Source organism: Camelus bactrianus, chromosome X (genome assembly GCF_048773025.1).
Source record: "Camelus bactrianus isolate YW-2024 breed Bactrian camel chromosome X, ASM4877302v1, whole genome shotgun sequence".
Classification (NCBI taxonomy): Eukaryota; Metazoa; Chordata; class Mammalia; order Artiodactyla; family Camelidae; genus Camelus; species Camelus bactrianus.
Genome location: NC_133575.1, coordinates 29,827,960 through 29,841,325, shown reverse-complemented (window position 1 = coordinate 29,841,325; position 13,366 = coordinate 29,827,960). Strand labels below are relative to the sequence as shown.

General features: G+C 40.6%; 1 protein-coding gene across 5 annotated transcripts in view; it reads right to left on the bottom strand.

The window, feature by feature from the left end:
* Nucleotides 1-220: 220 nt before the first annotated feature.
* Nucleotides 221-13,366, bottom strand: part of SYTL5 (synaptotagmin like 5) — a 215,836-nt gene continuing 202,690 nt past the window's right edge. For 4 of the 5 annotated variants that reach the window (XM_045512502.2, XM_045512505.2, XM_045512506.2 and 1 more), the window contains exons 14-17: nt 12,933-13,041; nt 11,574-11,718; nt 8,842-9,050; nt 221-8,090 (exon numbers count right to left, since the gene is read on the bottom strand). In XM_045512502.2, the coding sequence (XP_045368458.1) occupies nt 7,948-8,090; nt 8,842-9,050; nt 11,574-11,718; nt 12,933-13,041 (606 nt within the window). In that variant the 3' untranslated portion in view covers nt 221-7,947. The remainder of the gene's footprint in view (nt 8,091-8,841; nt 9,051-11,573; nt 11,719-12,932; nt 13,042-13,366) is intronic. The other variant, XM_045512503.2, reaches the window with a different exon arrangement.

Here is a 13,366-nt window from a genome sequence, read left to right as displayed (position 1 = left end):
TGTAAACAAATGACTCTAAAGGAGCTGGGTTCAGAGGTGACAGGAAAGAGTTAAAATTAATAATAACATTTCCATTAATCCACGTGAAAAAAGCATTAAAGGGCATCTCCTAAGGTTCTGGGCTGCACCCATCAGTTAGAAAGACAAGGGAAGAAGATACTTAGGAATTACGGAGGTCAAATTAATTGTGGGTAGTGAGCAAGGTCAAAAGCAAGAAGACTCCAGAAAGTCTAGACATTTATTTCTTCACATCAACTGAAAGCCAATGATCTCTCCTCAAAAATGTCCATTTATGAATAATGAATATTGAAAAGGATGAAAATGAAAATACAGTACCAATGCTTGATGACTCCAACTACAGTTCAAACAGAAATGATTGACATAAACTGTTTTGTAACAGAATGGCTCCCTTCCTTCCTTCTTACCAAATGTGAAAGATTTTAAACGTTTCACTGTTGGGACTCATCAGTTCCCATGGATCTGCACAAACAAGTTTCAACTTTCTGAACACAAAATGAAACTTCGGCTGAGTAGAAGAAAATGCTTGGAGGAAACAATCAGATTCCTTCTCCAAAGTAAACAGATCTAACGATAAAGGGGTAAAAATAAAATATTTAGATTCAAATACATACCTAGTTCTCTGTCTTTGTATAAAGAGACCTTTTTTTCTCAGCAGATGCCAATGATTTAAACTTTTGCTTTAACTATTATAATGAAATATCTTACTTGCTTGTGGTATTAATTTCTGCCTCAGTCAGAGAAAAAGGAAAACAAATTAGAGACAAGTATCCTCTTGTGCTGAAATACTGGAGAGAAAAATATGATCTACTATCTTATAGGTGATACTAACTATATATTTTCCTTCCCTTGACCAAGTATGAAAGGAACCCTCTACCAGGATAGTTTGATAAATTCTAATGAGGTAATAAATAAGGCACGATCACTACTCTTTGAAACACTGCATTCCTTATAATGACAACAGCAATCTATATTTTGGTGGAATTTGTGTTGACAAAATGGTAAGCTTCCTTCTGTAGATAAAAAGCATGATTCTGAACAACATGCCTGTGAGGAAGGCAGGATTGATCTCTCTGACATGGGGGATAGGCGATGGGCTATAGAAAGAGATGGGTCATTACACTGAAAGGTGTTAAGGAGAAAGGTGGAAACGGTTTACTTATGGGTTCAATAACCTTTTAACAAAAAACTGACCAGGTTTTCTCTTCATCAGATCAAACACTTTTGCAATACATATTACCTAATCAGATAAAGTAGGAAATTCCAGCCTAAATATAGATAAATTACTATCACCTACAACGGGTGACACAGCGAAGTAAGGGTTTTTTTTTGTATTGTTGCTGTACACTGGGGACCACTTCATTGTACATAGAATGATTAAGACCTAACAAAGCTCTCAGGAAAAGAGGGGCTTAAGAGATTATGAACCACAGGTTGCTATTTCTAGCTCACTAATAATGACCTTTTTTTCCACAGTGGGTTAAAATTTACAAAGCATATTTACACATATTATGTCATTTGATAGCTTCAATTACTCCAAGATAGCCTAATTATCCCTAGTTTAGAGGCAAGTAGATCAAGGCCTAGAACGGATAATTAACTCGAATGAGAGGTCACTTGGTTGGTAAGTAGTCTAGTCAAGACTTGAACTGATGTCAATCTGAGTTCAAGTTTAGGCTACTTCCACCTCATCATGGTTGCCTTCCAATTAATAATGCCCAGGTTAGCCAAATCCAATTTGTCATCATGATGTAGAGTTGGTCCAAATAATACAGTCAACATAATCTGTCCTCTAATGCAGTGTTTCTCAAACTGTGATCATTCATATTAGAATAACCCAAGATAAAAATGATGGAGTTTTCTGGAGATTTTGTTCAGGAGGTTTGCGGCAATGCTTTGGAATCAGTGTATTAAATTCACACCCTAGATGATTCAGACAAGCCTTTGGAATCCTTGATATGGCCCAATTTCCATGGCTCTTGTTCAAACCTTGCCAAATCCAATCTTTGTTATAGTTTTGCCTGTATGAATGTCCTCATTTGATTTATGTTTTCATTTTAGAGGCCATAAATGATACCATGTTGGGAGGAAAGCCCTTCTGCCAACTTCTAAAGGCAACGCTCAGTTTAATGTGAAATATCTACATGGAAGAAAAAACAAACACTGATCACAGCCCCAAGTGCCATAGTATTTCACTCTGAGGTGCTTCTGGGATGTGATATCTGGATCCACTTTGCTTCTGAAAGTGGGCTTTGCTCTTATTTGTCCCACAGCCTTCTGCTCCCCTGCCACATAGAAACCTTGCGGTAGCAGGTGATGAGGAGGCTAGTATTACTGCGAATCAGGTAGGCTCAATTCACCCATCAGTTTAGCTAAGTCCTTAATCATGATTGATCATATATTTGTGTAAGTTTCTTAAGGAAAAGGAGGCCACGAATAAAAAGTTTCACCCAAATATCTTTGCTGGTGGTGCTTTTGTGGCCTGAAAATCTATATCCTGATAATTTCACTGACAATAACAGCATAAGCGAAATGAGTGCTGATACACTGAATGTGCTATGTGTCCTGCAGTGCTATTTACAAACTGAATGGATCATGTCAGGCTTGTAAGCTGGCCCATGTCCCTTTACAACTCATCAGATTCAACTGAGGGAAAATTGAGGGCTGCTCCAAATAGGGAGCAGGATCCTCCAGACAAGGCCACGATCTCTTCTTCTGAGAAGCTGAGATGCTGGGCTGGAGAGCACACTCTATGCTTTTATCTATGCCAAGAGCGGCTGGGCTGAACTGTCTAGGGTTTTAACTACAGTACTTGTGGGAGGGTTGCTTTGAAAAGATCAATCAGCAATCATATTCAGAGATTTTTCTTGATCTATGTGGGTCCCAGTTTCTTTGTCTATTAATTGGAAGTTAGGAACAGTCATCTCTCAAGATGCTTACTGGTCTAACATTCTCTGATGTAACATTTTTTTTTCATTTTCACTTAATCCACAAATAATTTTTTCATTATCCACTCTGAACTAAGCACAGGGGATATAGCTGTGAAAAAATATAAATAACATCGCTACCCTTATGAATCTTACATTCTAGGGATGTGGTGGGGAGGGAATTGACACAGGCATTAAAAGACTCATTGCATGGATAATTTCTTATAATTGTGATGTAGGTAGCGAAGGGGAAATAGAGGTAAGCTGTTGTGACCTAGCCAGGCAGAGGGGGGGTCAGGGGAGGTTTCCCTGAGGAGGTAACGTTTAAGGTCTGGATGATTAATGGAAAGCAGACCAATGTGGAGAAGGGGCAAGAAGATTCCTTTGCAAAAGACATGAGATGGGATAGAGGCTCGTACAACTGAGAAGCAGAAAAAGGCACTGTGTGGCGGAAGAGAACGGGAGGGGAGTCATGGCCTGGGATGAGCGGAGAGGAGGCAGCAACGATCTTATACAGGGCCTGGCATGCCAGGAAGAAGAATCTGGACATTATTCTCAGGGCAAGTGAAAGCCACAGAGGGTTTTAAAGCAGGATGAGATCTGCATTTTAAAAAAGATCACTCTGTAGATGGACAGATAATAATGACTAAGTACTGCTAACGAAGCTGAATTTAGGTAGTGGGTACCACAGTGTTCACCCTAAAAGCATTTCAACTTTTCTGCATGTTCAAACATTTGAAAATAACATGTTGGGAATATCTGGCCACCATATGGAGAGTGGATTGAGGGAGGGCAAGAGTGGCTGCATAGAGAGCAGCTGGGAGACTGTCATAATTGTAGAAAGGGGTAATGGCGGCTTGTACTTGGGTGGTGGCACGGAGATGGTGACAAATTGGCAGGTTTTTGAAATATTTAGGAGGCAGAATCGATGATTTCCGGATTGATTTTGCCCGAGGGTAAGGAAAAGACATACATCAAAGATCACTAATTTGAAAAGATATATGCACCCAATGTTCATAGCAGCGTTATTTACAATCACCAAGTTATAGAAACAACCTTAGTGTCCATCAACAGATGAATGAGTAAAGAAGATGTGGTATATACATACAATGGAACATTAGCCAGCCATAAAAAAAATGGAATGTTGCCATTTGCAGCAATATGAATGGACTTGGAGGGTACCATGCTTAGTGAAATAAGTCAGACAGAGAAAGACAAATACTCTATGTTTTCACTTATATGTGGAATTTAAAAAATAAAACACAAACAAATATAACAAAACAGAAATAGATTCACAGACACATAGAACAAACTAGTGGTTACAAGAGGGTAAAGTAATCAGGGGAGGGGTAAAATAGGTGAAAGGGATTAACAGGTACACACTACAAGGTATAAAATAAATAAGTTACAAGGATGTAATGTATACCACATGGAATATAGTCAATATATTGTAACAACTTTGTATGGAGTATAATCTATAAAAATATCAAATTATGTTGTACAGCTGAAATTAATATAATATTGTAAGTCAGCTATATGTCAATAATTAAAAAAAAAAAAGACCACTACCCAGTGTCTAGTTAGTATAAGCTGTTGGATGATGGTACCAGGTACTGGACAGGGTGTACCAGAACAGAAAGACATGAGTGTAAGGGAGAGGGTAGAAGAAAGAGTTCATTTTGTAACATGTTGAAAACACAAGCTATCTTGGTAGAGATGTCATACAGGCAGCTGGATCTGGGCCTGGGGCTGAGGGGAAGGGTCTGGGTTGGGATGTGAATCTGAAGTTATAAGCATGTAAATGGTCATAAAACCAAGAGGATCCAATACATGATAATGCCTGAGAGGGTCGATAAAGTGACAAGAAAACAAAGGACAAGCATCAAAGAATCAAATTTTTAACACTCAACAATCTTTAACAAAGGATGACTGGATAGAGCAGTTGTGGTATATTCATACAATGGAATACTATTCAGCCATAAAAAAGAATAAAATAATGCCATTTGCAGCAACATGGATGGACCTAGAGATCGTCATTCTAAGTAAGCCAGAACGAGAAAGAAAAATACCGTATGATATCACTTATATGTGGAATCTAAGAAAAAAAAGAAAAAAAGGCCACTATGAACTCATCTACAAAACAGAAACAGACTTGCAGACATAGTAAACAATCTTATGGTTATTGGGGAAAGCAGGTGGGAAGGGATAAATTTGGGAGTTTGAGATTTACAAATATTAGCCACTGTATGTAATAATAGATTTTAAAAAACAAGTTTCTTCTGTATAGCACAGGGAACTATATTCAATATCTTATAATAACCTTTAATGAAAAAGAATATGAAACTGACTATATATGTATATATATGACTGGGACATTGTGCTCTACACCAGAAACTGACACATTGTAACTGACTACACTTCAATTTAACAACAACAACAACAACAAAAAAAAACCACCTTTAACAGAGAAGGAAAGGGAGCAATCGATGAAACAGAAAAATCAGGCATGTATGATATTACAGAAAGCATCTGTTGGTGGGCTTTTGGGTTGTTTCCAGTCCTTTGCAATAAATACCCTTATATGCACTCACTTCTCACATATGTATCTATTTCTGTAGGATAAATACCCCCAAAGTAGAATTGCTGCTGTGTATTATATACATCTTATTTTGAATTTCAAAGTGTTTATTTTTTTTTAAAAAAAGATGGCTTAGAAAAGCCACCAAACATATATAGCTTAGTTAACCATATTTAATGTGGCATTTGATAGGACTGGTTAAGTAAATTTAATATATCCCTATAATGTAATACCCTGTAGCCATAAAAAATGAACGAGACTGTCAATATACTCTGATATGGAAGAGGAAGGGTAAGACTTAACTTTTCACAATTCAGACCTATTTTGAATTTTGTGCCTTTCACATTTATCACCTGTATTTAAAAATATTCTTTGTACTTCTACACTATACTTAGTAAAAAAGAGTAACCTAAAGATCAATTTCTCTTTTATCTCTGAGAACCACACCAACAGGTTTCTGCTGGACTTCTGCATACCTGGGTCTTGCATTATGGAAAGACCCAGTTAGATGTTGGAGTATATGAAATCACGATACAGAGAATTGCTCTAAATGTGGCAAAGGTCTGAATACATCAAGGTAATGCTCGTCTTGAGTTCAAGTTATTAATTTTGGAATTGATTATTTTGCCACTTTTATTATTAGTGAATAAATCTATTTCATTTTGTCTACTTTAGAGATGTCTCTAGGCTTCACCATTGCCACCTTCTCACCTCCCCTAAAAATGTCATTGAAGACATGCTGAGTCACATCAAGCCCAAAGACAATTTATTTTTCCAATATAGGAAGTAGCGATGATCTTACACTTTTTGATTTGTTTTTAAGAAGGGCAACATAAAGATATGGATGTGAGTTTAAAAATAAAATTGTACAGTATGTACTAAGCTACACTAGACCAATAATGCCAATTTCCTAGAATTAGACAGCCTATTTTTGAATAATAGTGAACATGGATTGCTTATCCCCCTTACGAAGAATAATAACTAAATATATGCTTAAATTCGTCCTCAAAATTCAAGAAGAAATTTAGAACATGAAACAATTAGCTAGAATAAGCCTGACGATGATTCTAGCTTTCCTACTACTAAAATTCATTATCCATCGTTTTGAGGATTTGACATGAATTCAAGTGAAAAAATGAGCTGAGGGGCTAAAACATGACTCCAGAAGAAGACTTGGTCAGGTATGTTCATACACAAATAATCAAACTTCGCTCCACCTTCCTTGATCTAAGTCCTCTTGTCCATCCCAATAAGCATAGGATGATGCTAAAGACTGCAGTGGAAAGAACATGGGCCTAGGAGTCTCACCTGGATTTAAGTCCAGATACAGTCACAGCTTCTATATGATCTTGGGCAAGTCATGTCTCTTCTCTGGGAGTCACATGTGGAATTGTCAAAATGAGGAACCAGGTCTGAGGTCCCTTTCACCTTTAACTACCTTTCATCTAAGTTTGGTGGCTAAAGCATCTGGAATTCCAGGGGACAAGCGGTATGGTAGACTGAACTACAGGCCACAACCTTTCATCCCTTCCTTCTGATTTTGGGCTTGGCCACGTGACTTCCTTTGATCAATGGGATATAGTAGATGTGACCCAAGTAGGGGCTCAAAATGTGTATTATTTCTTATTCCCTTTTAGTTAGTGGCTTAGAACATTTTATAAAAGAAATGTTTACAACAGAGCTCTCTAACAGCTAGATCATAAGTAGGGTGACCCTATATCCCAATTCTCTCAGGTTAATCCTGGTTGACATCTGCTTTTCTGGGATAATGATTTGGCTCTCTTCACTCCCCAAAGTGGGATGATTTAGATTATAAATTATATGGTCACCAGAGAAAAACCTGTTGGCTCATCTTGAAAACTTACCTGATTAATCCACAAGTTTGCTATAAGAAGAGGGCCACCCCCTTGCCCCAGCAACCACCTCCACAATGCCTTCTTTCCATCATGGGGACTCGCAGGGTGAGGAAAAGGTAAACAATATCCCTTCTTCTTACTCTTCAAGTGGTCTACATTCCAGTGGCCTCCTTTTCCCTCAGACCTGGAGAAAACCTAAAGCAACTTATAATAAGAATAAATCTGGGGACTCTCCATCTCAATCAGAGTTTCAAACAAGCACATGCTATTTCCCTTCTGGTGGAAAACCTATGAATCATTGCACAATCTGCTTGTTGATAGGACAGCGTGGTACACCTTCTATCATCCAAACACAAAAAGCCCCGGCCCCTGGACACATAGAGGTGCAAGCTTTTGTAGACACTTGGCAAGACCATAAATGTTCGTAACACTCACATCTCTCCCCTCGCATCCCAATACCCTCAGGTGAGAAATGGCAGGGAAGCAGAATCCAGGTCCCAAGCCTGCTGCTGGTCGGAAGTAACAACCAGACAGTCCCTGGAGGCCTCATTTAGGAGAACTGGTACCTTCAGAGTTTACTCTTCCCCATGCTGGAACGGAGCATGAGTACGCCCTCTACAGGAGTCCCAGGATTGTCCACCATCTTCTGCCAAAGGCGTTGCTCTTCCCCCTTAGAGTCCATCCAATCCACGTTCTTCCCATGGCTCACACCTAAAGATGAGAAGAGGGAGCATTATATTTAACAAATGAAATGTTTTGATCTTCTGGAAGACACCTGTCAACCTCTGAGGGGGCCTGTTGACCAGAGAGCCCTGTCCTCACCACAGCTAGTGAGTGGCGTGAGCATGGAATACATCCTTTGCAGCCTGCATGACTCTCTTCTGCCCGGATGATGAGGAACAAATCAGAATGGCCCTTGGGACTCACTGCTTCCTCACTTTGGTAGTTTAAGCAGAAAGCTGGCTCATCTGGACTGAGTTAACATGACAGAAGAACAGGCTGGACTGGGCTCTCCCTTTCGAACAAGGCCACTTCTGTGACTGGGCAGTTTTCATTTAATAGCAGATATAGTCTTGGCTCTCCTTAATCTATAAATAAGTAGACCATCAGAGTGGCGGGGTCGTTCTCCACAGGAACACTGACCACAGGGCACACAGACCACCTATGTCTGGCCCTAGCTTTGGGATGAGATTTTGCAGGGCTGCACGTGCTCTACCGCTGCAATTTTCCCCCAATTCACCCTGCTGTAGTTGTGGCATCAGTGGAGTGTTTCCATGACCTGTTTGAACCACCTGAGATGTAATTTTTTTTAGGGAATAAACTGATTTCCTTTTAATTCAACCAGTGTGAGTAAGGGCTGCAAGCGCTGGAGAGAACTGAGAAGAGGATGAAGTAAAGTTAGTCTTGGAAGTCCTTCTCCGCCTCCCCCACCCCACCCCATCAGAAGCCCCAGGTCCCTCACCGCTTCCGGAATTCAAACGCACTCCTCCCAGAAAGATGTTGCTGGAAAAGGCCTCCTTGTCCCAGACGGTCAGTTCTAGGCAAACATTCTTTATATCCTGGGGATTCAGGCCACTGAACATGAAAGTATGATTCCACTGAGGGTTAACACTCTTTTTTATTACCAGAGTTTTGTGCTTGGTGGCTTTGTTATCATCAGGGAGAAGGTAGCTGCCGGAGAAAACACAATCAAGCCATCAGTGAGACAGCTGGCAGAAAAGGGCATCCCTGAGCAGTCATTTCAGTTTCCCAAAATTGCTGGGGGGTGCGTGTGTGTGCGTGTGTGTATTTAATTTTCTCTTTGAGGTTCTTCTGTACCTAAATCTGGGTTTATTTAGTAGAATGGTTTATTATTTAAGTGGGGCAATAGTAAAATGCCCGCACTCTTCTTTCTAATCCCGCTTTGGTCCTTCCCTCATCTTAAAATGAAAATTCCTCCTGCGGGAGACACTATGTATTAACGTCCTGCCTTTCATCATCTGTGGCCCGCCACTGAGCCCACCTGACGCCAAGATGAGTACTTCCTGGCACGCTGACAGCTCCCCACCTCAAGCACTTGTGTCTCTTGGCTTCTCCAGTTAAGGACTTTGGTGCTGTCTGAGCTGACTCAGCTTATGTGCAGGAAAGCCTGGGATTACTGGGAATTTAATATCCTTAGAAGCAACCTTCAACCAATGAGTTTTGGAAACTGGTGGATGAGTCTCCCAGCTTCCCTGTTCCTTGAAGGGATGATCCTAAGGTACATTCCACGGAGCTCCTTGATGCTTCCCCAGTGGAACTCAGCCCCAGTTGCCCACAGTGGTAACCTGTCCATTAACATATTTTTATCAGCTTCCCTCCCTTCCCTGTCTCATTTTCTCTACCCTGTTTTTGACCATATTACCTGGTGAACTGGGGAGCATACTTTCGGGAAGGAGACTTATGGGGATGGAATTAGTACACCAAACAGACATGAAAAATACCACAAATGACTTTATAATAAAGATACATTATGACACTTAAGATTTCATTTCACGTACCAAAAAGAGATTGCTTATTTCCCAGTATTCATTCTCTCCCTATTCTTCTCCCAAAAACCCCCCAAACAAAAAAATCTCATTCTTTAGTTAAGCACAAGATTGTCCAGAATAAAGACTAGATTCCCCAGCCTCCCTTGTAGCTTGTCTAGCCATGTGACTAAGTTCTGGCCAATGGGATACCTTACCTTTAATCTTTGTTTACATACAAAAGAAAAAACCTTCCGTCTTATTTAAGCCCGTGTTATGCTGGCTCACAGACAGACCCAATGTTAACTGATATAGTCTCTAATATTAAATTTTACAGAAGGGTCTACTCTTGCTCTCTCATGCGCTTTAAAAAAAAAATCTGAGGTCCCTTTAAAATCAGCTCAATGTTTAAGTGTAACTAGGGAGAGAATTTACTAGAAAGTTACTGGCCTTTAAAAATACATATACAGAGAACAAAGATACTGACGTTTATTATCTCTGCTTCATACATGTTCACCATGCTAAAGTAAAAAGTATTTCAGAAGATGTTAGGTTAGCCGTGCAATGTGGGACAATGAGGTCACAGGCAAGGAGCCACCCCTCTCAACCCACCAGTGAGCAGGAAGAGGCTTGAACTGGGTGGAAGGTCTGCTAAGGCCAATTTCAACGGCAAGACCCACAGAAAACGTTTCTTCTGTGCTTCAGCCTCCTACGGGAAAGAGTCAAGGACAGATGGACCAGGATTCGGGCACACACTTACCAGTGGCGAAGCCCCAGACATCTGCTTCTCCTTATCGTTGCCTTTACCCAAGTTAGAATGCTTGAGTGTAAAGATTTGACTCATTTCCCTGTGGGGGAAATTATACTTTTCCAAGAAGGACTGAGGAGAGGGAATAATACTGTCATCTGACTCATAGAATTAACCCCGTGCTTGGCATCATGGGAATCTGTTTCACCTTGTATGTTTCACGGTGCTCTGTGAGAGCAGTGATCATGTCTTGTTTTTGGAACTGCGGCACTGAGTGCTTGGAAGGTGCGCATTTATGCGTTTGTTTGAATGAATGAAAAATCTTCCGGTTCTAGTTCTAATTATAGGAGAAAAATCTCAAACAGAAATCAGGAGGGATTTGTTTGGGTTGCCGAGAATGGGGAAGAATGTCCATTGAAAGGGCACCATTCCCTCAAGAAACTGGCTCGTGCTCCACAAAGTGGACACAAATGCCCAGGAGGCAGTCTTGGATCCTCCCCAAGGCCATCACCAGCCTCTATGAAGCCTCTAGGGAGGATGCTCTGACATCTCCACTTTTTACAATTTCCCCCAAGAGAGCAAAATACCAAGGAACCAGTATGTTTGTCATTGCTTATTGCCAGCACCAACTGATAACAAAGCCCAATAAAAGTCTATTACATGTAGAAAAATCATACTTTCTCCTCCTTCGAGAAATGAATCTCACAGGAAAATTTGCCAGTCTTGAAGGTGAGAGGCATGGGAAATCCTGAAATACAGGGAAACCAGGCTGAATGCTAGAATCAGCAGTTCCCTCTCGTATGGTTTTAGATGGAAGTGCCAGCATTCAAGGGAGCTCTTTCTTCGTGCACATTTAGAATAAGAACAACATAGAAGCCACACAGCCACCACCGTCTCACGAATCACAGATCATTTCATCTCCCATCACGTATCATCTAAAATGAGCTCAAACAAAATTACCCCTTCACAAAGCTATCAGAAGTGCCTCCTGACTTCACCGCTGTCAAATTCTTTGCCTCTTTGATGAACACTTCTAGTATTCCTCCAGAGATGACAGGTGATTCCTTCTTCTTTCCTCTTTTAAAGGTCTTCTTTCCTGCATCAGCTATGAGAGAGAGAGACAGAGACAGAGAGAGAATGATGGAAGGAAGGAGAGAGAAAATGAAGAGAGAATTGAGGGGAGGGCAGAAAAACAGAAGGGAAGGGAATGATTTCCATATCAAAATTTACAAATAAAATCTACAAAAATTTATTTCATTTGCTGAGTGAATGAGGTCTTTACATTGTTGTATACTTTTCCATGTATTCACTCAAATGTTTTTACCCCAGTGGATTCCTTCTGAAGAAATCTTTCATTTGTATTTGTTAAAAAACAATGAACAAACAACTTTTAAAAATTAAATACTCCCCTACAAGGTATAAAGGAATAAAATGGAAAAGACCCTGAGAGCTGCCTGGGCCACAGCCCTGCTCTCCATGAGGAACAGCTACAGCGAAAGCTACAGACAGGGGCCAAGACCCCCCAAGAAAAAGTTCCTAACTCCCGTCTTGGATAGTTGAGTCTTGTACATTGTCAGCTCCAGGCAGGGCCAGCTCTACAGCCTACAGCCCAGGCACAGTCACATTTTGAGGTGAGAGAAAACGTCCCGTGTCACGTTTCTATTCTGATGAAATACACTCAACATGAATAATGACCGGCCCACTGCCATCTTAATTTAATGCTGTTCTAAGTACTTTACATGACTGAACCTATTTAATCCTTGCAATAGCCCTATGAAGTGAGGAAACCAAGGCTGAGAGATGGCGAGTTATTTGCACAGGGTCACACTGAAGAGGGTGATGGGAAGAGAAGGAGAAAGGAGGCTGCCTGTTGGAACTATTGGAGGAGAAGGGCAAGAGGGACTTAAAAGTTGACTCCATCTGGATTTCTCCTTTATACTCTGTGTTCCAGGTTAATTTCATCCTCAAGCCTTCCTGAGTGGCTGTGAATGTCATAAATCCATATAGCAGACTGTCCCCATCTCCCTCCCAGTCCACCCTGGGAAAGATCCTAGATCTCTGGGATGTCCAAAAAACAAATCTCAGCAATAGGGTTGGTTTCTAATATGAACTTTGTTCTTTCCTTGTAAGAATCCCACACCCTTCCCCATATGTAGTATGTATATCTCAACTATCCTTAAAAGACAGTGACACCTGACCCTTTCCATTCCATCTGTGTAATGCAGAAGTAACACAGTCCATCCAAGCCCTGACCCCTGGTTCTACACTTCTAGGAACAAAATTTCTCTGATCAAAGTCACTGATTTTTTTCCCCTCTACCTTGAAGCTGTCCAAGTGGAAGTGTCAGGTTCTCCTCTGGGGGTATGTAACGTAAAACAACTGTCAGCTCTCCTTTGTACTGAAGGCCAATCTCAGCAGCAAATTCCACCTGGCCATGGGGAGACAGATGAAAAGAAAAAGGGAGAATGCTTGGTTTGTAATTTTGGAGCCCATGTTTCAATGTACAGCATTTACTTGGTGGCTTAAATGTGACAATTTATTCCCTTTCAACTAAGTTAGTACTTACTGGTTTAAGAGATGTCTTAGGTATGAGAAAAGAGAGGCTGGAAGATTCTATGAAGGTATTTACATATAATTCTTAACCATTAAAATAAAAGGAATTTGCGAGGAGGCATATAACACATATTGGGGTGTATCAATGGACACTGAGTGCCTGTGATGCACTGAGGGCTGGACCCATCACTGAACATACA